Source organism: Pyxicephalus adspersus, chromosome 7 (genome assembly GCF_032062135.1).
Source record: "Pyxicephalus adspersus chromosome 7, UCB_Pads_2.0, whole genome shotgun sequence".
NCBI lineage: Eukaryota > Metazoa > Chordata > Amphibia > Anura > Pyxicephalidae > Pyxicephalus > Pyxicephalus adspersus.
In genome coordinates, this window is record NC_092864.1 from 79,757,092 (window position 1) to 79,780,389 (window position 23,298).

At 38.5% G+C, this 23,298-nt stretch overlaps 1 protein-coding gene across 1 annotated transcript in view; it reads right to left on the reverse strand.

Annotated features, from left to right (window-relative positions):
- LOC140336004 (acyl-coenzyme A synthetase ACSM3, mitochondrial-like) overlaps positions 1-23,298 on the reverse strand; it is a 32,745-nt gene that overhangs the window by 1,351 nt on the left and 8,096 nt on the right. Inside the window, exons 2-13 of the mRNA XM_072419060.1 lie at positions 19,825-20,057; positions 19,537-19,747; positions 15,034-15,241; positions 14,807-14,950; positions 13,388-13,544; positions 12,158-12,237; positions 10,862-10,985; positions 9,573-9,653; positions 2,407-2,508; positions 2,115-2,242; positions 1,582-1,681; positions 908-1,027 (exon numbers count right to left, since the gene is read on the reverse strand). Of these exons, the coding sequence (XP_072275161.1) occupies positions 908-1,027; positions 1,582-1,681; positions 2,115-2,242; positions 2,407-2,508; positions 9,573-9,653; positions 10,862-10,985; positions 12,158-12,237; positions 13,388-13,544; positions 14,807-14,950; positions 15,034-15,241; positions 19,537-19,747; positions 19,825-20,028 (1,659 nt within the window). The 5' untranslated portion in view covers positions 20,029-20,057. The remainder of the gene's footprint in view (positions 1-907; positions 1,028-1,581; positions 1,682-2,114; positions 2,243-2,406; positions 2,509-9,572; positions 9,654-10,861; positions 10,986-12,157; positions 12,238-13,387; positions 13,545-14,806; positions 14,951-15,033; positions 15,242-19,536; positions 19,748-19,824; positions 20,058-23,298) is intronic.

The window sequence follows — 23,298 nt, forward strand, 5'->3', positions numbered from 1 at the left end:
AGACCTGGACGTCCATGGAAGACAACAGTGGTGGATGATGGCAGAATCATTTCCATGGTGAAACCCCTTCACAACAGCCAACCAAGTGACAACACTCTCCAGGAAGTAGGCGTATCGATATCCAAGTCTACCATAAAGATTCATGATATCTACTAGACCCTTGTTCGGACATATTTCTGTAAGTTACAGGTCTACAATTTAAAAAAAAAAAAATTTCATGAAAACCTGTAACGCTTTTGGAACAGAAATCTAGACCTCAGTGTAACGCCCAGGTGGTTAAGGCAGTGTGCCATAGCTTGATATACTGTAGCTGTATGACCTCTGTTGCTCACAGCACCTTCCTCATATCCACTTCATCCCCTGCATGCAGTGCTCCATTCACCTAGTCTTTGTGTCTCCTAGCCACGGCATTTCTCAACCCTTTATTTACAGCATCTCCAAGTTATCTCACCCCACACTCAAAGCATGTTTATCCCAAACTCTTCTGTGAAAATTTCCTCCTTTGCAAAAACCACATGGTCAAAATGGTCTGCCCTTGGTACGTATTTGCTAGTTTGGGGAAAAAACATATCTCCTCACGACAAATGATTATTCAAAAAAATAATCAGATTTCTTTTAACCCCCTAACCGCTAAGCCCGTAATTTCTCGCACTAAATATTTTTGCTCTTTTGGTTAAGCCCGTATTTTTTCGCCTACACTAAATGATTGTGTGTTTCAAACATTTTTTATATTCATGATATCTACTAGAACCCTATTCGGACATATTTCTGTAAGTTACAGGTCTACAATTTAAACATTACCAAAAACATTTTACCAAAATGTTGAAATGTTAGTTTTCGGTGGACTGACTCTTTGTTTGTTTATATATATATATATATATATATATAATCTATATATTTATAGTACCTTTCTTGGATATTTGTAGGGAGCTGTCACTTTCTTGACATGTTCTTGTAATTCTGACAATAATTTCTCTGGGTCTCGACCACTGTATGCTGGAGAAAGGACAACAAAAGCTTTCACAACCTGTGGGAAGAAGATTTAGTGATTATTAGGGTCTATTTCAATGCTAACATCATCATGCTATCTAAAGAAAAAAAAAGGAATCTGGCAAAATGACAGGTAATATAGTAATAAGGTTTTAGGACTACAATACTCCGCCTCACTTTGCTATGAAAGGAGAGGAAGTGGGGGGCTGTTTTCCTAGGATGACAATACTGCCCCCCTAAGGTACATTACATTTTCAACCTTGGGACAGGTGCTATTACATTCAGGATCACCAACCACAACATCTAAGAAATGGAGAGCTTGCAACATGTTATATTTTTGTTTTGTGATATAAATACACAATAAGATTTTAAAGCAAACATTCATATAGTAATGCAGGCTATAATATTGTACAACATGTAAATTGCCCAGGGCAGGGATATATAAGCTGAACTACTGGGGAGGAATGGGGTTTAAACTGAATGTCCTGCTTTCTCTGCACGGACATATCACAAGTTCTTTGTAACTGTAGGGAGATCAAGTTTATGATAATGTGTAAATCATATTAATGATGTGGAAGTCTTTTCACATACCTCTCCTCTGATTGGGTCTGGGCTGCTGACCACTGCAGATTCTGTAACAGCAGGGTGTTCAATCAGAGCACTTTCTACTTCAAATGGCCCAATGCGATACCTAAGGAATAACTTCATACTTATCAGGGTTAAAATTCAGAGTTAGCAATTCGTCAGCTTCCCTGACTATAGAAACATGCAGATCGTCCTGACCCCTCTAATATCTCTCCTGCTTCTGGCATGCCTTCCATGTCCCATCCGTTCAGAAGACCCAGCATTTGGGGGTTTTCTCCTGCTTTGCAGTGATGTTAACAAAGAATCCCTCATGTGTATAATTCTGTTACTGGCTTTCATATTACTTGCCCAAGGACCAGAATCAGCTGGGGCATATACAACAAAAAATACCAAAGAGAGGTTGTACCCATTTCTATCTCTGTCCAAAACTAGAAAAAAAGTTTTGGCTGGAAATACAGCTTAGGGTGTACTGTTTAAAAAGAACATACTAACTGGAAAATATTTTTTACATAATCTTTGTTTTTGAAAAATATATTTACCCAGATGACAAGATAACATCATCAGATCGTCCCACAAACCAGAAATAGCCTTCCTCATCTTTAATAGCTCTGTCTCCAGTAAGGTAGAAGTCTCCCCTTTGTGTTGAAGCTGTTTTTTCAGGGTCTCCCTGTTGGCATGGAACATCTTATCATATAGTTTTTGCATAGTGACTTTTTTACTATTTATCAAGCTCAAACAAATGCAGTTTTAGCAATTCAGAGAAATGTTTAAAACGAAATATAATAAAATGAAATGTATATATTAACACAATGCTTCGACAAACTACCTCACCGTGTATTGTGAAAAGAGACAGAATGGTTTTTGGGGCGATATCCGAATTCCAATATCTCCCTCTTGATTTAAGGGTAAAACATTGCCATCACCATCTACAATCTGAAATTAAAAAGGTTGTACAGAAACATTTAGACAGTTATCTAATAAAATATTTTATACAAGACCATAAAAATTGTTAAATGCTAAAGACTTCAAACATTACCACTTCACAACCCAATGGAAAGCAGCTGCCTGCAATCTCATTGCCACGTCTTTATACTTCACAGAGCCTTTTGTTCAGGCATTGCATTGAAAAGACAACTTTACTTCCAGACATTGCAAGTATCATATCAGAATGTTAGATCTACCCTGCATGATCAACGCAAATGCCTGCCACCACTTATTAAACCATTTTTAATTATTCCAAAGATAAGTGGCATGGAATAGGCAAACCAGACAAATTTCCTGTGACATTTGAGGCAAAAATTAACCGATCAACATGACAATATATAAAAGAAAAAACAATAAAAAAACAATTTATTCGGTTACCATTAAAACAAATACTGTTCACTGTATTTCATTAAAGGTCTAATTTTTGTGGTGTTATTAACAAATTCTACTTGTTTTGTGTGCGCATAGTCCTCTTCATCAGGAATAAGGAGACCTACAATAGCAAAACACCTTTTTACAAAAAATGGATATGTCCATATCTATTACCATTATTGATTTCAGCAATGTACATTTTATTACTTCAATTTAATACATATAAAAATAAATTATCATCACTTACAAATATACAGTAGTTTGAAAATGGATAGAAAAAGGGCCAGGAAAGCTGGGGTTTCTCTGTGCGGCAAAAAATATATATTATGAAAACACGTCAATATAAAAGAATGTCATGTTGTATATTGTCATGTTGATTTCCTAAAGAAGTGGTAAGTATTAACGGCTCATATCCGACACGTTTCGCCATTCGGCTTCCTCAGGGATATATAGATTACGTTGTACTGGACTGTGTAATGAAATTACAGTAGGTATCAGTACTTTCAAGATACAGTACAAATTCAAGATACAGTAATATAGTAAAAACAGATTACAAATCAAAAGATAAATATTGTTTGTACAAAAGCCGTAATGGAAATGGTATTTGTTCAAGGTATTGTCCATATACTGTGGTGGTAATATTGTGGTTTGTGTGTCTGTCAAGTTCAAGAAAAAATTAACATATCCAATTAGAAAATTATTGCTCATACAAATGGTATAATAATAAAGAGCAAGAGAAGGCAGGGTTTTTGGCACAAAAAGGAGTGATGTATTGTAATAATAATTCATATGTACCAATACAGATCATATTAATATATTCTTGTAGTCTAGGCAATGTCACTTTGGCCCTAAAAGGCACTATACATGCGACATCTAACACAATAAGCACATAAATTGCCATACGTATTTATAACTTGCAAAAATAAATATATTTCTCATGTTCACCATTGTACCCAACGCGTTTCGCCCTATTTGGCTTTCTCAGGGGTAGCAATATGTCAACTATTATTAAACACTTGCGATTATTACATTTAGTCCTGTTATGTAGTAAATGTGATTATTTGGAGCAAGATAGGTCTATAATATTAGCATATAGTATCTATTATATTAGGCTATGTACATATGCTATGGGTGAATATTGATCAGTGGTCATTATTGATGATTCTATTTATAGCACCAATGGAAATATTGGGCTCAGTTTGGGACAATTTTATGTCCAGCATAGAAGAAAGCTGGTATGCTCAAAAACACACCAAACCACAGATTGCCACATTAATTCTCAAGTTTAGGCATATTCTTGAGAAAAAATCGCTACTTTCCTGGCACATTATATATTTGGAAAAATACATTATTGAAAATGCAATCTGTATGGATTACGCATCCAAATATTTCCAAATGTGAAAAATACGGAACTAATTCAAGACATGGGGACAAGCTTTAAATTGCTGCTCAGAGGAATTAATGAGGATATTGATTACCTATTATGAGACAGACATCGCTAAACTAGATGTGAAATTACAGACACTTCAGAGCAACAGTATCACTCTGGCTCCATCAGCTTCCAGGAGAAATTTTTGGAACTCGAGAAGCAGCTTGAGAAATTTAACATCAATATATTTAACAAAATCAATAAGAAATTACAATGTGATAAGTAGTTGTTCAACAGAAAGGCCTAAAAAAATTACCTCTACTTCAACAACCCGTGCTACCACACAAAGTAATACAACACAACCAAACCAACCAACCACCTCCCCCACCTACTCCTACTACCTTGAACCCCACCTCAGGAGACTCAAGTTTAGCACGTCCCTCCCACCTTAGCATCATCCATGTTCCTTACCAATTACACCAACGGTAAGAAAAGATATGAGTGATCACAATGATCTCACGATGGAACCGAAAAGAGAACCTAATAAAAATTCACCATATTCATCCCACCAAGGATCTTCTGTATTGTCAAACATGTCTGCATCCATCACAGCCCTAGTGCCCACTGGCTTTCCTTTGTCAAGTCCACCTAACTATCCAGCCCTACCCACAGTATTGTCCATGGTCACACCCCTATCTCACAGCCTCATACAAAGTTTAATGGACCAATAATACTAGAAGATAAACAAAGGCACAGAAACTTCGAGATAATCAATTTATCGGAATATCACCTTTAGGAGACTGAACAGAACATTCCTAAAATGGCCCCCTACCAATTTTGATAAGTTTGAGGTCATCAAGGATATAAACCTTTTTGCCCGTAACCTACTACTTAAATCAATGTATCATCCAACTCATGAACAGATTTTCTCTCATAACTTGCTAAACACATACATTTCAGAGTTCTTAGAGACCTCCTTCAACTTCCAATGGAAAACAAACCAAGTCCTCCAAACACTCCAATTTTGGAGTCTACTCAACCCACTGATCCTCTGTTCAGAAAACCTAAATCTACCTTTTTACCGCAGCTATCTAAGAATCCCCGTATACAAATATTTTTTGACCTGGTCACAGCTGACCAGTTCCCATTAACAGTAAGTCACACAAGTCTCACGCCCAATTTTACACCAGAAATGAGGAAGGCTTTACCACCTCAAGTCCAATAAGAACATCGTCAATAAACCCTACCCATTACATTAAACACTACCCATTACAAATCCATCTGTCTTCAAATTCTGAATAATTCAGATTTGTTCCAACCTATTTCACCTGACATTGGAAATGTTCAGAAATGCATTCCACTCTATAGTGTGGAATGCCTATACTTCCAACAGTATTGACAAAAGATTATTTGCTCATTAAACATCCCTTGACCCCCACGTTTTACATTTTGCCTAAAGTACACAAAAATCTGTTAAACCCCACAGGTCGCCCAATAGTTTAGGGCATTAATTCAATAGTGAAATAGTCGATACTTATGTTCAACCACCGGTTACCCAATCTGCTTCATACTTGAAGGACACAATCGAATTGCTCAAATCTCTGGATGACAACCAAGTTCCACCCAATACCATCCTCATAACCATAGATGTGGAAGCCCTGTACTCCAGCATTCCCCATGAGAAAGGTATTGCTATGATATCTCAGTGTTTAACCTTGAGAAGAGACTTTTAAGGGGGGATATGATCACCCTGTATAAATATATAAACAGTCCCTATAGAAAACTCTCTTCCCCATTATTCACTTTGAGATCATTACAAAGAACGAGAAGGCACTCTTTGCATCCATCTCCGGATAAGGAAGGGATTCTTCACTGTAAGGTGTGAAAATGTGTAATCGGCTCCCTCAGGAAGTAGTTTCAGCAACTTCTATAGATTGCTTTAAGAAAAAGCTTGATGTTTTTTTTAGAAGCACAGAATATAACTGGGTATTAAGGATTTAAAGTAAAAATACCAGTGACTGTTGATCCAGGGAACATCCGATTACCTCATGGAATCAGAAAAGGATGTAGCAAATTGTACCAGGGTTTTTTTTGCCTTCCTTTGGACCAACAATGTCTTATAGGGTTTTATATCTGGGATATGTTTATTTCCCTAGTGGTTGAACTTGATGGACTTTGATGTCTTTTTTCAACCTCACCTACTATGTAACTATGTAACCAGAAATCGACCTACGACACACCGTAAAAAAATATTTGAACACTTCTACGTTACACCTGGGAAAGGAATGTATTTACATTTGACAACATTATGTATCTCCAAAGTACTATGGGTACAAAGTGTGCCCCTTCGTATGCCAACCTCTATCTTTGCAAGTGGGAAAGAGAGTTGTTCACCATCATCAACTCCACCCTTTTTCGATCCCACATTCTGTCAGTTCTTTGACATGGTCCAAACAAATACATTTACCTGAAGTTCACTATGGAACATCGCAAATCATGTCTCCCCTTTTTGAATACATATATTTCCATTAAAGACAATTTGATCATTTCCACCACTCTGTACAGGAAATCAACAGCTGCAAATATGATACTCCATGTCAGCAGTGCGCACCCAAAACTTCTTTTAAGGAGCATTCCTTATAACCAGTATTTACGACTCAAACATAATTGCTCCACTGATCCATTCTTTTGAAAGGAAGCCAAAGCTCTCCAAGAAAGACTCCTTGAACAAGGCTACCCAAAAAAACTATTAAAACCTGCATATCAAAGAGTCTGCGGTCTTTCTAGGCATAATCTTTTATTCAAGAAGCCACAAGCAAAAACAACCACTAACCCCACAACAAAAATTATCACAAACTATAACCAACATGATCTCATTCAGAAAATTTGCTAAAAACATTGGCACATAAAAAAAATCTGACCCCATAGTTGGTCAATACATTGGTAACAGACCGGAAAAGCGCCCTCCCTTAGAGACCATCTTGTCCCAGGTCACTAATCCACCCATCATTCTCCAAAGAAAGACACAAGAGGCACGTTCAGATGTGGACATTGCCCACAATTTCAATGGGTACACGAAGCCATGAACATAGTCCTCCCAATGGAGACCTACACCGTCCCAAACAATATATAGACTGCACCACAGTGGGTGTCATATATCTGATCAGGTATGCCTGTGGAGCATTTATGTGGGCAAAACAAGAAGAAAAAAGAATCTATGAACACATTTATGCGAAAAACAGTGGCAAAATCATAACACCTGAGAGCTACCACATAACACAAATATAACCCACATACTGTCTCTTTTTTTGGTTTGGAACATGTACCCCCCGACCCTCGAGGGAGTGACTGGGACACCAAATTATTACAAATAGAGTGCAAATGGATTGTTAATCTCTGAGCAACCCAGGCCCCTGGCCCTAATGCCATGCTCAGTTACAAGCCCTTCCTCCTGCCACCTGCGACACGGAAAGCGCTGGCACCCTCCTTTCCGTTTAAATGGGCTCGAGGCTTTGTTAGATACCTGGGCACTAATATCCCTGCTGACCTTAGAAGAATAGTAGAACTGAACTTTTTACCACTTCTCAACGTCATAAAAAAAAAAAAAAAAAAAAAAATAAAAAACAAGCCCTTCCTCCTGAAAACATAACACGTCTTACTGTATTACCCATCAGTTTTCTGTTATCTTTTGTTAATACTTGTAACAACATTCTAAGATAGTATTGTTATCACCTTCAGTCTGACCATCAACCACAATTTGGTTGTCAATGGATATGCATACATTCTCAATATCTAATTGATTATATTGCTAAATGATTAGATTAGGAGTTTGCAGGTTCCCCCCGTGTCTGCGTGGGTTTCCTCCGGGTACTCCGGTTTCCTCCCACATCCCAAAAACATGCAGTTAGGTTAATTGGCTTCCCCCTAAATTGACCTTAGACTACATTAACCACATATGGCTATAGTAGGGACATTAGATTGTGAGCTCCTTTGAGGGACAGTTAGTGACACAACTAAGAACTTTGCACAGCCCTGCGTAATATGATGGCGCTATATAAAAACTGTAGAAGTATTAATAATAATAATAATAATTATTATTATTCAAGTGCATAACTTTAATAATATCCCTCATTATATTTACACTCATTCCACTGCATGGGATACAATGTCTGATTCACCACAAACATTGACAGCTACATAAGTACATCAGTATCCATTCGTATATACGAGTAACCAAACAAACAAACCAGCACTATTCATTCATTCCCTCAGGCATAACAACGAACCCATTCTTCACAAATCCTTCCTATATCCCCACCCCCAGACTGTCCCCCCTTTCCTCCCATGTCGATCGGCTGGTGGGGGTCCACCTATGTGTGAGGCCTTAGTCTTTTTCAGCAGACCACTTTTGTGATGGTGCTCTGTTGGGCTTTTTCTCTCCCCCATTGATTCCAAATATGGATCATTGAGCTAGTGATCTTTCCTAGGGTCAGCTCAATCAGCCGCTGATGTGGGCAGAGGAGAATGGGCAACTCTGACCTCAATGGCTGCTATTGAGCAGGCGGTGGCTAGTTACGTCCCCGTGCCTGCGCACTGGCGGTCTACAGACTACCTTGTCATATAAGGCAGGATGGCACACTCTTACCCCCCTTGCTGTTTTATCAGTCCTGGCGTGCATAATGCCTAATTCATTTTTTAGGTTATCATTTCGGATAATTAACTTGAAATGTGATTAGGTGGGAGAATTTTCTATATTTATATGGATACTTTCACATCATATTTTGGTTTCCTTTTTGAGAGGGGATACTCGGGTGTTACATTGTTGGTCTGTTATAATTACCACTCTGTAAAAGATCTATCCTGGACCCTAGCTCATTATCTGATAACTACTGTATATTTGTAAGTGATGATAATTTATTTTGCATATGTATTCAATTGGAGTATTATAATGTACATTACTGAAATTATTCATGTTAATATATATGTATATATCCCTCTTTTTTGTAAAAAGCTGTTTTGCTATTATAGGCCCTCTTAGGCGCATAAAACGCATAGAATTTGTGAATAACAAACGCAAGTCCACAAGCGATTTGTCACTTTCAACAATCACATTGCAGTCTACTATTGTCTCGTGCAAAGGTACACACAAAATGGTTCCCAACTACTACAGTTCAGTTAGGAGTGTTTGAGCTCGAGGTGACACACCAGTCAATTGAAAATATGAAATAGTCCTAAGAGCACCAACACAGAATATTTTTTTTTCAAAAAGTACCTGGACATCATAGGCCGGTGAAGGCTTTCCCATCGATCCAGGTTTTATTTTCATGCCTTTGAATGTTCCACATATCAGCACCTGTAGTGTAACAATATCTGTTATATGTGTCTGGCATCTATAGAACATGACACGATAGTCTTGTTTGTGACTAGAAAAATGTTATTCATTGCCATCATCACTGTTTTATATCTTTCAACATTCTTTGACACCGGCACTGCAAGCATTTCTCACTCAGCTATCTCCTTATAGAAGTCAGTGGTAATAAAAAGCAGCTATGAAACTTTTCTGAAAGGGCATCTTTAAGGGATTTCCACTTTTTTCATATGAGTATTACTAGACCATTGTGCTCCCCATCTGCTGAAGGATATCCTCCAGCTTTGAGATAGAGCAAATGCTGCGCCAGAGGCATTAGCAGATTATAGTTAGAAAGTTCATTTAAAACCAAGTAGAAAAAAAGAATTCTTTTTTTGTGCAACAACACTTAAGCTGGGTACACATGTGCAATTATTGGACTGCACGATGCATGAACGAGTGCTGTACATACCAAAGAGGTGAAGGGGGAGGGAGGATGACAGAGCCGCACCCCACTGCGCTCTCTCCTCCTTCACTTCCATTAATATCGTTCGTTGTCCATCGTCTGTTGATCCGCCAGGACGGTCGTTTGGACAATGAACAACGGGCCCTGTACACATGCCAGATTCTTGTCCGATATCGGCCCTGAGCTGATTATAGGGGAAATGGACATGTGTACGTCGCTTTATACCTATTCTAGCCATGTAAAAAACTTACAATCCTGGGGTGAACAGATTTATGGTAATATATTTTAGCTTATTATGTTGTATCCTGTATGCTTCTTATTAATTATCTTCTTACAGCATTATATAACCAAAGCCTGGTATAAGGAAGTAAGTGGGCAATCTTAAAGCATGGTGTAAGGCGGAAATCTGACAGTATGGTGGTTAGAATGAATGTTTAGTTCCAGAGTATGGTGGTAAGGTAGGTGGGTGGTAGTGGTGAGAGTGAGGAAAATAACATTTATATAACACATACATTTCAAGGTAAAAAAGTAAGGACTGGGACATGGAGCCAATGAGAAAAGATGTTTCCTGCAAATAGAGAATTCCCACCAAGTTGCCATCAGGGGAGGTCTCCAGCCTTGTTCCTGGAGGATTAGCAGGCAATGACTTTGAACAGCCAACATCATTTATCTGATTAGATATAACTAATAAACTTAAAATATCATAGCAGGCCGCTTGTAACTTTTCAGCTTTTTTAAAGTGACTTACAGTTTCAGTTTGCCCATAGCCTTCATAAATGTCAAGTCCTGTACTGTCTTTCCATTGTTCCATGACCTGGGGGTTGATAGGCTCTCCAGCACTCACACAGTGTTTCAAGCTCTTGAGCTTATAACTTAGGAAAAATACATATTAGATTCTTATATAGGATTGTTCAACACTCTATCTTAATTGTTTCCTTATATGTAAGGGACACATTATCTCTTTACTGAAAATTACAGAAGTGCATTTTGTGTTTGGGGTTATTAATCATCAAAATAATCATTTACAATTTTAGATCAAGAGCAGATTGTAAAGCAGTACAGTGTATTTTTATTATTTGCACAACAAAATCATAATCAGCTTTAAGTTGTGCTGATTTCATTGTTGCAACTATGTGCAAGCAAAACTCCTGAAGTTTTGAAATGTTCCTATTCACATGTGTAAGGAACTTACCCGCCCTGCGAGCCCGCGGTGTCCCTGGGGTTCCCAGCCACAGAGGGAGACGCCGCTGTAGCAGGCAGCATGGCTCTGCTCGCAGCTTGTCTGTCTCTGCAGGCGGAGGGATCCGTCCTGGCCAAACTACTGTTCAGCCAGGCTGCAGCCCTTGCATCCCTTTAGATGTGGTTAATGATGTTCATGCTCTCAGCACTCCTTTGCAACAAGTGCAAAGTAGTGCACGTCCTAGGGGTGCTGTAGGGAGAGGTGCGCGTGTTACTATGCGTCCCTCTTGTACCCCCCGAGGGCGTGGCACTCAGCTGCCTCGCCCGGGGGCAGGACATAGTTAGTTTGAATTCCCTGCGGCCAATCAGCCGCAGGGGATTTACCCAGTCTCCTATCAGACGGTGCCAGGTGGCGCAAGGTCATTGGTCATCCTGGCCATTTAAGGAGAGCCTGTCCTTTACACCATTGCCCGATATAGCCTCTGTTAACACAGTGTGCTTGGGTGTGTCTCTATGTGGTTTAAAGTTTATCTGTTTGTCATTACCTTAGTGACCTGGTCTGAAACTTACCCTGCTTGAACTCTGCCAGCCCTGACCTCGGATTGTTACTGACCATTTTGCTTGCTGCCTGCCCTGACCTCGGATTGTTCTTGACCTGCATTTGCCTTATCCTCCTGTACTTCGCTTTATTGGACTTAACCCTTGCTGTGCTGTATGATTTTGAATAAAGCCTGATTTAAGGGTATCTGGAGTTGGTCGTGGTTTGTGTGCCCAGGCGCATTACAACATGATTAGATATTGTGTACAAAGTGATTTTCACCTCATTAACTAAGTCTACTGAATCTTGTGTGAAAAAGATTATTACCTAGCAAGGTTGTGCAGAACCATCATACGATAAACAGTTGGAGCTGAGCAGAATGTAGTGATGGGGTACTTGGCAAGTGTCTGTAGAAAAAGTAAAACATATTTGTTGCCTTTAAATATATTCCTCAATTTAGAAAATCTGTTTTTTCTAAATTTCATGCACAGTAACTTTTTTGTGTTGGATCTACACATGGCAATAATCCTACCAATGACTATACACCACGTTCCATTTCTTGATGTGTAGAAAAAATAAAAACCAACAAAGAAAATGTATAAAATTATCAATAGTAAACCTTAGAAATTAGTCATTCTATTCTATCAAATTATACCTTGTAAGAGAAGAATCATTTAGTTGTTGTGGGAAATACAGGTACTCTTCTTTCAGCTTCTCTTTTTCCTAAAAAAAGCTGCAAAAATGTGTAGCAAAAAAGACAAATCCTTCTAAACTACAGATTCCAAAACAGCTCCATTTAAAGCATTCCTCCGGTAATCACTGTCACAGCAAGCATTGTGCTTATAAAAGCTCTCCACCAAGCCCTAAACTGGATCATGGAATCTGAAGATATAAGTAAAGGCTTAGATGATGCCATATGTGGCTGTAAATAATAAAAGAGTTTAGCCCAAACACCGACAGGGGTGCACACAATGATCAGCTTTTATACAGTTTACATTTTTATCCCAAAACAAAAAAGAGATCTCCTGCAGTAACCGCTTAGGGAGTGTTAGATTAAGCTTTAATTTGGTAGTCAAGTCCATATAACACTACTTTTTCTATAGGTTGACAATACTGCTGTCCAAAAGTGACTTAACTGCTCCTCTGCTTGTAAATATAGCAAGCATGGCTTAGACGGGTTCACTTTAATGCACAAAGGCTCATTTAAAGGGACAATAAATAACCATATAGACAATCCAACTGATTATCATCAATAAAAAGAATTGAAGAGGTGAGTAGTTAGCTTTGCATGTCCCAGGGGAAGACAATGGCCAGTAAAAATATGCTATGGCCAATCATTTACCCCCAAACAGGAGGGATCCCAGAAGACCTACAGACATCCGAATGCTTCCTGATAAGAGTGCAAAAAGGCTGTAAAGGGTGAACACTTTTTTTTGTTCATTTATAAAAATCCACAGGTATAATTTTTTTTTGCAGCTGCAAATCATATTAAAAATACTTTTTAAAATAGTATTTACAGTGATCGTAGTTCCATCAGACTACTTTGATGTGACTTACTTCCAGGATGACCCCTGCATCGAATCTTGCCATGCTGTGGGCAAACACGCATGAACCTTGAATCCACGGTGCAAAGACGCTACTCCAAGCTGACTTTGCCCAACCGGTATCAGAGGCATTCCAAAACACATCTGAAGGTAACAAGTCCAGCCAATACCTGCAAAACAAAGTCACTGCTGATTATAGTTATACCTTAAAAAAAAATGTAATACACGAGTGCCAATACCATATTTCACTTTCAAGCATTTTTTAAAAGATCTGTATTTATTAGACATCCATTGTGTTTGTTGCCCATAGTTTGTAAAAAAATAGGTATAAAAATGTCATAGGTAAAAAAAGTGGCAAAGCAGTAAATGCGGTGGTAAATGTGGTAAAACCACCTAATAGTCTAGTATATAGAAGACGTGGCACATTCTGAAAAAGTTGTGATCCCATCGGTAAAATGCACAAGTAGGCAGCTGGTATCTGAAGCCAAAGCCACCCCATGCAGATTGGGGACCACCGATTTATAAACATGTTATTTCATTATTATTACTACTAATACTGTTCATACAAATATAAATATAATGGCATAAGCATACTTAAGTATTTCAGCAAGCCTACATATGTGTTCGCCACGTCCATAGTATGTGGGCCAATCTCTAGCTGGATGCCCCGTGTAGTACTTGTATTCCAGTCATAGACACTGGCTCATAGGTATTGGTTACCCAACAACAGAATTATTATTATGAATATTTTATTTGTTTATGCATTTATAGTGGTGAGAATTACTCACTGTGCTGGCATACAGTATATCTTTATATTTATGTTTCTTGTACCTTTCCATCTGAAAATGGTAGTTGTCTGTGTATCATGGTGAATTTCTTGCTTCAAAACTTTAAGCCAGTGACATGGAATAAATTGGTAGGTCTGCAATGCTAACTCCGTATTTCTCTAATGGCTGGTTGGCTTTGAGTAAATATTTGTGAACACATTGGTGGAGACAAGAGCTGTTGTAGAGGATACTAAAAATTACTGGTGACGTTGCAGGCTTTATGGGTAAAAGGCGTCTAAGGGAATAAAGTATGTTCTCTTGAAACAGTATAATGGGGTTCGGGGCTTCATACTCCTGTCCCTACTATTCACAGGCTGGATGAGGGTTGCAAACCTAATTCCAACTCATCTTAAGGTGGGATTCAACATGAGTTGATTTGCAATATGTAGTAATAATCGTTTTGCTATTAATACTAATAAAATGCTTTGGGCAAACATTTTTGGATGGTCTCTACAAGATAGTTCACCAGATATCCTTAGCTTTTAATGGTTGCCCATACTAATCTGGATATATTCTGTCAGGTAATCCTGTTGAATTGATTGGTACTTCTAAAGATTTATTCACGTAATAGCGACATGACACATATCTCACTAAGTGCTACTTACCTTGCATTAACAGTTAATCCAATAGGAAAGCTGCAGTGACTGTGTTCTGTCATCTTTGGGGAGCCTGTTGTTCCACTTGTAAAATAAATAGTCATTGGGTCAGTGCTTCTTGTCCGGATGCAGGTGTGTTTGTCACTAGCTGCCCTAAAACCAGTTCAAAGAATGTTTTATAATACAATTTTAATGTGTTATAGGCTGCAGATGAGATTTTTTAAACAAGATCTTACTGGAAAAGCTTTTGGAAACATAGCCATTCATCTCTTGGACTTCCAGAAACCACCATTTTCCTTTTCAAAGATGGAGCTTGTGCTGAAACGCTGTCTATAACTGGTGCCAGGGCATCGTGAGTTATAATGCACTTTGCGTCTGATGTTTGGAGCCTGTGTAGAATGTCCTTTGCCGTAAGCTGCGTTGTCCCAGGAATTAAAATCAGACCTGTAAGATTATCAGTATCATCCTATTATCTGATATAAATATATTTACTGTGTATTCATGAACAATGAGCACTTTCAGAAATGTCCAGTGCAGTGTGATTACTTCCACACATTGGCCCAAATTCATCAAGCAAATTCGGTTGGCCGGTCGCGCATCTGTATTAGCGAGCTGAAATCCGAAGCCATCGCGCTAGTCATAAACTGGATGAGATCGCGGCCAGAGACGCGCAGCATCGGCAGCTTTACACTGGCGAGCTGGCATCAAAAGTCACTGTTCCCCTAAAAAATCATTCTTTCTAATGGCACACATATTATTATTATTATTATTATTGTTATTAATAATAAACAGGATTTATATAGCGCCAACATATTACGCAGCTCTGTACATTAAATAGGGATTGCAAATGACAGACTAATACAGACAGTGATACAGGAGGAGAGGACCCTGCCCCGAAGAGCTTACAATCACATATATACACAAGTGAAATCACTAAATGTTTTTTTACCACCTTTGACAATAATCCTTTTTTCAATTATTTCATTTCTATCAGCCAAACTACAATGATATTTTAATTTTTTTAATTTTTTACAATTCATACTATTGTGAGATGACATATTATGAAGTTCTTACTAGTATATATACAGCTTGATCTCAATTAGTTTGCAGTGTTGCAAAGCAAACCAAAAAGTATAAAAACAGTTACAAACAAATGTAACAATGAATTAATTATTTTGTGAATGAGTACAATGTAACCTAATCGTGAAAGATCCTTTCCAACGACAAAAATTGCAGGTGTGTACGCAGCTTTACCCAAAAGATGAAGCATTAGAGATTCTAAAGGACTGTAGATACGCAAAGAACAGAGCAGGTGTGCGCTAATTAATTGCTATGATCTCACCATTGACAGCTTAAAAGATCCTCCTTAATCACGCAGCTGAAATCTAATCGCCTTAATTGGCAGATTCACGAGCCCTATTGCCCATTGTTATGAAGGCAGGCATCCGGCTTGGCAGTGAGGTGTGAATGAACGAGCGCATATGACTCCGGCCCGCGGTAAACCGACTTGAATAATGCGCAACCAGCGATCTCGGATTTCATTGATGAATCAGGCCCAATGTGTTGGCACACTACTTGCATTGCACTACAGCAGCCTAAAATTGTAGGTCATGTTTCTGTATATTGTGCTGTGCTGATATGAATGTGTGCCAGGGTGCACTGGCAATATGCAATATGGAACCCAGCACGCCAGATAGTGCATCACCATTCCACTTTGTGACCCATATTTCAGTGAAAAATTTCAACCCATAATCTCCAAAATTATATTTGTGCATGCATTTTGTGGCCTCCAAAGAACCAAAGTAAACTGAATTAACAAAGAACATGCAAGGGCATGGCTGGAGAGAATTCACTTTTTTGAGTGAACTTGTTACCTTCGGATAGACCCGACCCGGAAAACACTGGATTCGAAGTCGCAAATTCATGTTCAAAAAATTTGTAAAAAAAAAATTAAAAGTAATGTAAAGTAATTTATTGAATGTGTGTAATTTGTTTTTCTAACTTTTATTTTTTTACAGGGTATCCCACAATGACAGGACAATTCCCACAGCTGCACAGACGTGGGAATCCTCCTGTCAGTGTGGGATCCCCGGGCACTATAGGTTAATGGGGTCAAGTCTCCCCATTCATTCACCTCTAGTGCTCTGTGATTGGCTGAGGAAAGGTAAACCCTGATGACAGCTCAAGCTTAATCACGATTTTCCTTTCCCCAGCCAATCACAGCACTAGAGGTGAATGAATGGGGAGACTTGTCCCCATTTAGCCTCTAGTGGCGGGGATCTTCTCAATGAATGCGGCCACATTCATTGGGAACAGTGTGCAATCCCCGTGGCACTAGAGGTTAATTAACCTCTAGTGCCCCAAATCATCTCAATGAATGCAGCCATGGCCACCCGCATTCATTGAGAACAGTGTACGATCCCCGGCACTAGAGGTTAAATGGGGACAAGTCTCCCCATTCAAAACCTCTAGTGCTCTCTAATTGTCTGAGGAAAGCTTTCCTCAGCCTATCAGAGAGCAATGTCCTTATTCCTGGATAGAGTTTCTCTATCCAAGAACACATACAACTAGTAATGGGCTGCAATAGCAATCAGATTGCTCTTGCCGTTCTTCACAGTCCCTAAAAATAATCTGAATTCTCCCACTATTGACTTTAATGGTGTTCAAATTTGGCATTCAATCACCTGAACAATATCTCCTTTTCGATTGAATGGCTGTCGAAACGAATAGTGAGATATTCGACCAACACTAATCCTCAGTAGCCTTGGAAAGCTTTAATAACTCGGGCACAAAATGTTGGGCAAAGGCTCTGCATTGCCAGTGATGCTCTCATAAAAGCAGAATTGTACTTTCTATGCCCTGTTAGGAATATGCTGGGGTGGGAGCCAAACAGATAAGTGTACTCTCCTTTAAGAGAATAATGTACAAACACAAAAATGTAAGACATAATTTTTTAGGCTAATTTAATAATTGTAGCTAATTTAGACTATTTGTCTATGCTTGATGTTGCTATTTGTAACATTAACATTTTTCCCACAGTGCTTTAGATGGAACTTCAAAACACATTTTCCCACTAGTTACTCCCACACGAATGTCAATTTAAAGGGAGCAAAATGAACCTAGCATTACATTTTTTTTAAATTGTTGAGGAGGACGTGAAGGAAAAGTTTGCAAACATAACACCTACAAACACCAAGCAGCCTGTATCTATGGGGGAAATGAAATCAAAACAGTCCAAAAACAGCAAAGCCTGCTGGCCACCATGTTGCCCATTAAGAAGATGAAGTACTTATTTAACACTTGAAATCATATCCTACGGTGTTCCATTATATGAAACACCGGGAAACTAAAAAAAGACTTCTACTACTAAAAACTAATAAACTGTTAAACATTTACATGTTGATGAGATGACATAAGATTTAATTTAGGAAATTTAGAAAGAAATATTTTATCATTTGTAAAAAAAACAAAAAAAAACTTCTAATTCCCTGGAAATGCCAGTTAACCAACAAAGTGCTAATGTTTTATGCAGCTGGGTAATTACTTCCCCAGCTTATTTAGCTAATTAAATAAGCCTACAAAACATCTTGGGACAAAGAAATTCTGAATCAGAGTTCAGTGGAACCCCAGGGTTTCTCCAGAGTTTGTTTGAGGTTCCTTGAACTGTGGCTGACTGACCTTCTATTCCAATAGTGCCTGCAAAGTTCTGGGGCCAGTGACTCCAATGATGTTTTTACAGTAGGTATCTTTAAATGAATTCTAGCCACCACTGTATGTGAGCATTCTTTCCACTGGGCAACAATTTAAGGGGTGGCTCTTAAATAAATGTTTTTTTGAAGAGGTTACCCAAGACCTGTAAACTATTTCAAAGGTTGCTCAGTGGTAAAAAGTTTGAGAAAGGCTGGCCTAGAACACACAGGGTAAATTTTATTCCCAATTGTCTGTTTAATAAAACGATTAGAACTGAATTGGAAGTGAATTTACCAGCTGATCTGTCATAACCACTGACATTGGGCCCTTAATCAGAGGTGAATAAATCTAACGTGTTGGCAAACATTGATCAAAAGTATACAAGTCATTTTGTATGTACTAACTGTCAAGCAATTCCTGGTTAGAGCTCCGATCCCTCCTGGTTTTCATTCAATTCTCAAACCACCATTGGAAGGGGAAAATATTGTACAAGTGTATACTGCATTTTTGGTCTTCCCATCTAATGATTAGTGAGCTAAAATTCAATCAAACTGGTGGGGCAGGTGCAAAATTAGCAACTAGTCTGTATCAGGCTTAAAGTTCAACAACAGCTAACTGTAATAGCAGTAATAAGGAGGAGGAAATGTTGATTTACTCTTTACGCAATGTAATGGGAGTACATGGCTTGTAAATAAAAGGCACCGGAGTGTTCTTTTGGCCTCAAAGATTTCATCCTTAAATAGTTACATTATTTGCATCTTTATAATTTTACTTTTTTTTTAAATGATTCAAAGTACTTTGTGTATCGTGTATATAAGTTTAATAAAAAGTCAACAAAGGATGCTAAACAGAATTTGTCAGTACAGTAATATTGACTTGTTATTAAAAGTATGATTCCTGGGTTTATTATTCTTTTTCTACTATCAAACTTTAGTGAATGGAGTAGAACACGATAAGGATTTTGCCCCTAAAAAGTCAGTGATCCAATACTTCAAACTTGCCAGATTTATAGCAAGTGGTGAAACAAGCCAAGGTTTCAATGCACTAACCTGCTCTTATACATGCAACGTTAAGCAGCCACCATTCTGGTATCCGGGGCAAAATGACAATGACTCTGTCTCCTGGTTTTAGGTTACAGGCATCAGAAAGAATGTTGGCTACTTTTCTAGAATGGAAGCCCAACTCTTCAAAACTCCACTTGATTTCTTTTTCATGACTGTCCACCCACCACAGAGCAGGGTTGGACTCCTTAGTGCCATTCTGGGAAATAAATAATGCACATTTTTAGAAAATTGCTGCAATAAAATATACTAAAATTTGATAACGAAACAGATTACCTTCTCAGCAACTGTCCACTTGTCTAGGACATCACTTGCAAAGTTAAAATATTCTGGAACCTCGGGTTTATAAATCTTTTTAATATCCTCATAGTCTGTGAAATTTCGAGGAGCGAAATAAGCATTGTCCTTGGTAAAAAATCTGCAACAAACTCTTGAGGTAAAAAGATGGGAGAATGGCTTGTATTTAAAGAAAAGGTTCATAGTAAAAATTGCCTTGTCAAACTATAAGCCTATAAGGAAGAAAGAAAAATAAAATCATATACAAAAAACGTAATACCATCCTTTCTATGCCCAGTCCTCTCCTTCCTTTATATCTTACGTCAATGTAAAACAAAACAAGCCCCCAGCCCTGAATTATCAGCAAAGTGTCAGTGGAACCTATGATTCTTAGCCACCTGTAGCAGCCACAATCCACAAGTATTCCGTGCATACATGCTCAGTTACATTCTTCTGTAAATTGTCTTGCTCAGTTGGAGATTGATTTTTGATGGAAAAATGTCAATGATGCATGTCTAGACTGCTGCATAGAATTAAGCCAGCATGCTTTTACTTCTAACAGACACAATGCTACTGGATCAGTAAGTCAGTCAACATTGAGAAACACGCATTATTCCAGGAGCCACAACTGCACTGATGTACACAACCCCATAGCATGTCACTGCACCAGCATGCACTACCCCACTGGCCACCATTGCTATAATATACACAAATATCAGCCCTCTGTATGTTGTGCTATACATGATATTTTCTGTGTGTACACTTTATTGCACACTCACACCACTAGGACACTTTTAATCACACTGGTTTTTCCAATAAATTATGTAGAAAAAGACTTAGTCTTGCTCACCTAACTCAATTGATGAGTCTGATGTCTGGAAACATGAATATTCTTATCCTAAATTTCAGCGTTGTCTACTGTTTTGCTTCCTGCTTTCTACCTTTTGCCAATTCCCATTTCATAATCAAGTCCTGTATGTGCTAAGCCCTCCCTCTTCCAACTCCAACCAGTTCAGAACCAGTTCTTCCTCTGCATACTTTCTAAGAGAAATACGGTAGGTTAGGGTGAAAAAAGACATAAGTCCATCAAGTTCACCCACTAAGAAAATAAACATATCCCAGATATAAAACTCTATGGGCATAGTTGGTCCAGAGGAAGGCAAAAAAACCCCCGGGTACAATTTGCTTCAACAGGGGAAAAATCCTTCCTGATTCCACAAGGCGATCGAATGTTCCCTGGATCAGCAGTCTCTGTTATCTTTACTTTAAAGCCTTAATCCCCAGTTATATTCTGTGCTTCTAGAAATCATCCAGCTTTTTCGTAAAGCAATCTATAGAAGTTGCTGAAACTACTTCCTGAGGGAGCCGATTCCACATTGTCACAGCCCTTACAGTGAAGAATCCCTTAAACTTCTTTTCCTCCAGACGCAAAGAGCGCCCCCTTGTGCTTTGTAATGATCTCATAGTGAATAATTGCGAGGAGATTCTCAATGGACTATTTATATATTTATACAGAGTGATCATATCCCCTTATACGTCTCTTCTCAAGGGAGAATAGATTCAGTTCAGTTAATCTCTCCTCCATTCCTTTTATTAGTTTAGTTGCCCCTCTCTGCACTCTCTCCAATCCCACAATGTCCTTTTTGTGAACTGTGAACAGATGTGGTGTGACCAATGCTTTGTACAGGATTATGTCTCCATCTCTGCAGTCTATTCCTCTTTTATTACAAGAAAGTACTTTACTAGCTTTAGATATTGCAGCTTGGCATTGCATGCTGTTATTAGGTCTATGATCTACCAGAACCCCCAGATCCGTCTCCATTCCTGACTCCCCCAAATGTATTCCCCCTAGACAGTATGAAGCATGCATGTTGTTACCTCTAAGTACATAACTTTACATTTATCTATATTAAATATCATTTGCCACTTGGCTGCCCAATCACACAGTACATCCAGGTCTGCTTGTAGATTATAGACATCCTGTATGGACTTAATTCCATGACATAGTTTGGTGTCATCTGCAAACACAGAAATCCCAAACTCTATATCATTTATAAAGATGTTACACAGTAAAGGTCCCAACACTGAACCCTGGGGTACACCACTAATACCCTTACACCATTCAGAGTATGAATCATTAATTACAACTCTCTGGATGCGATCTTTAAGCCAGTTCTCTATCCATTTACAGATTGACTTTTCTAAACCTATTGACCCTAACTTGCATATTACCCGTCTGTGGGGTACAGTGTCAAATGCTTTAGCAAAGTCCAAGTAAACTATATCAACTGCTATTCTACTGTCTACCTGATTACTTACTTCCTCATAAAAAGAGGGTACATTAGTTTGACAACTTTGGTCTTTCTTGATGCCATGCTGACTATCACTTATAATAATATTTTCTGGCAGAAACTCCCTAGGACCTTTCCAACTATGGAAGGTAAACTAACCGGTCTGTACTTACCTGGCAATGACTTTGCTCCCTTTTTGAAGATAGAAACCACATTGGCCTTAAGCCAACCCATCCGTACCATGCTAGTGACTAAAGAGTCTCTAAAAATTAGAAATAATGGCTTTCAAATAACTGAGCTCAGCTCTTTGAGGACACGTGGATGTAATCCACCAGGTCCCGGTGCTTTGTCTTCCTTAATTTTGCAAAACTTCTTCTCAGTCATATCAATTTTGAGTCATTGTAACTCATTTAAGGAAATGACATTGCTATTATGAATTTGGACTTGAGCTTTGCCGTTTTCCTTTGTGTACACATAGCTATAAAAAGTGTTTAGTATATCCGCCTTTTCTTTATCCCAGTTACGAACCCAGAGACATCTGTTAAGGGGCCTACATGCTCAGATCTGATCTTTTTGCTACTAATATATTTTAAACAATTTGGGGCGTTTGCCTTACTTTCCTTTGCAATCTGTCTTTCATTTTGAAGTTTTGCACATTTTATCCTCTTTTTACATATTTTTTTATATTCTTTATAGGTTTCAAATGATGAAGGTGATCCTTCATTTTTATATTTTGGGAATGCCCTTTTCTTGTTCCTTATGGCTTTTTAAACATCAGCTGTGATCAAAATAGGTTTTAAGTTATTATTAATATTATTATTAATAAACAGGATTTATATAGCGCCCACATATTATGCAGCGCTGTACATTAAAAAAGGGTTGCAAATGACAGGCTAATACAGACAGTGATACAGGAGGACAGGACCCTGCCCCAAAGAGCTTACAATCTAGTAGGTGGGGGAATTTACACACAATAGGATGGGAGATATGTAGTGGTGGGAAGTAGTTTTCCATAACAGAAGAAGCCAGGTAGGCAAGTTTGAAAAAATGGGTTTTGACTGCTCTTTTATATGAGCAGAAAGTAGGAGCAAGCCGAATAGGACAAGGAAGACCATTCCAGAGAGTTGGGGCAGCTCTAGAGAAGTCTTGTATCCGTGCGTGTGATGAGGTTATGAGTGAGGAA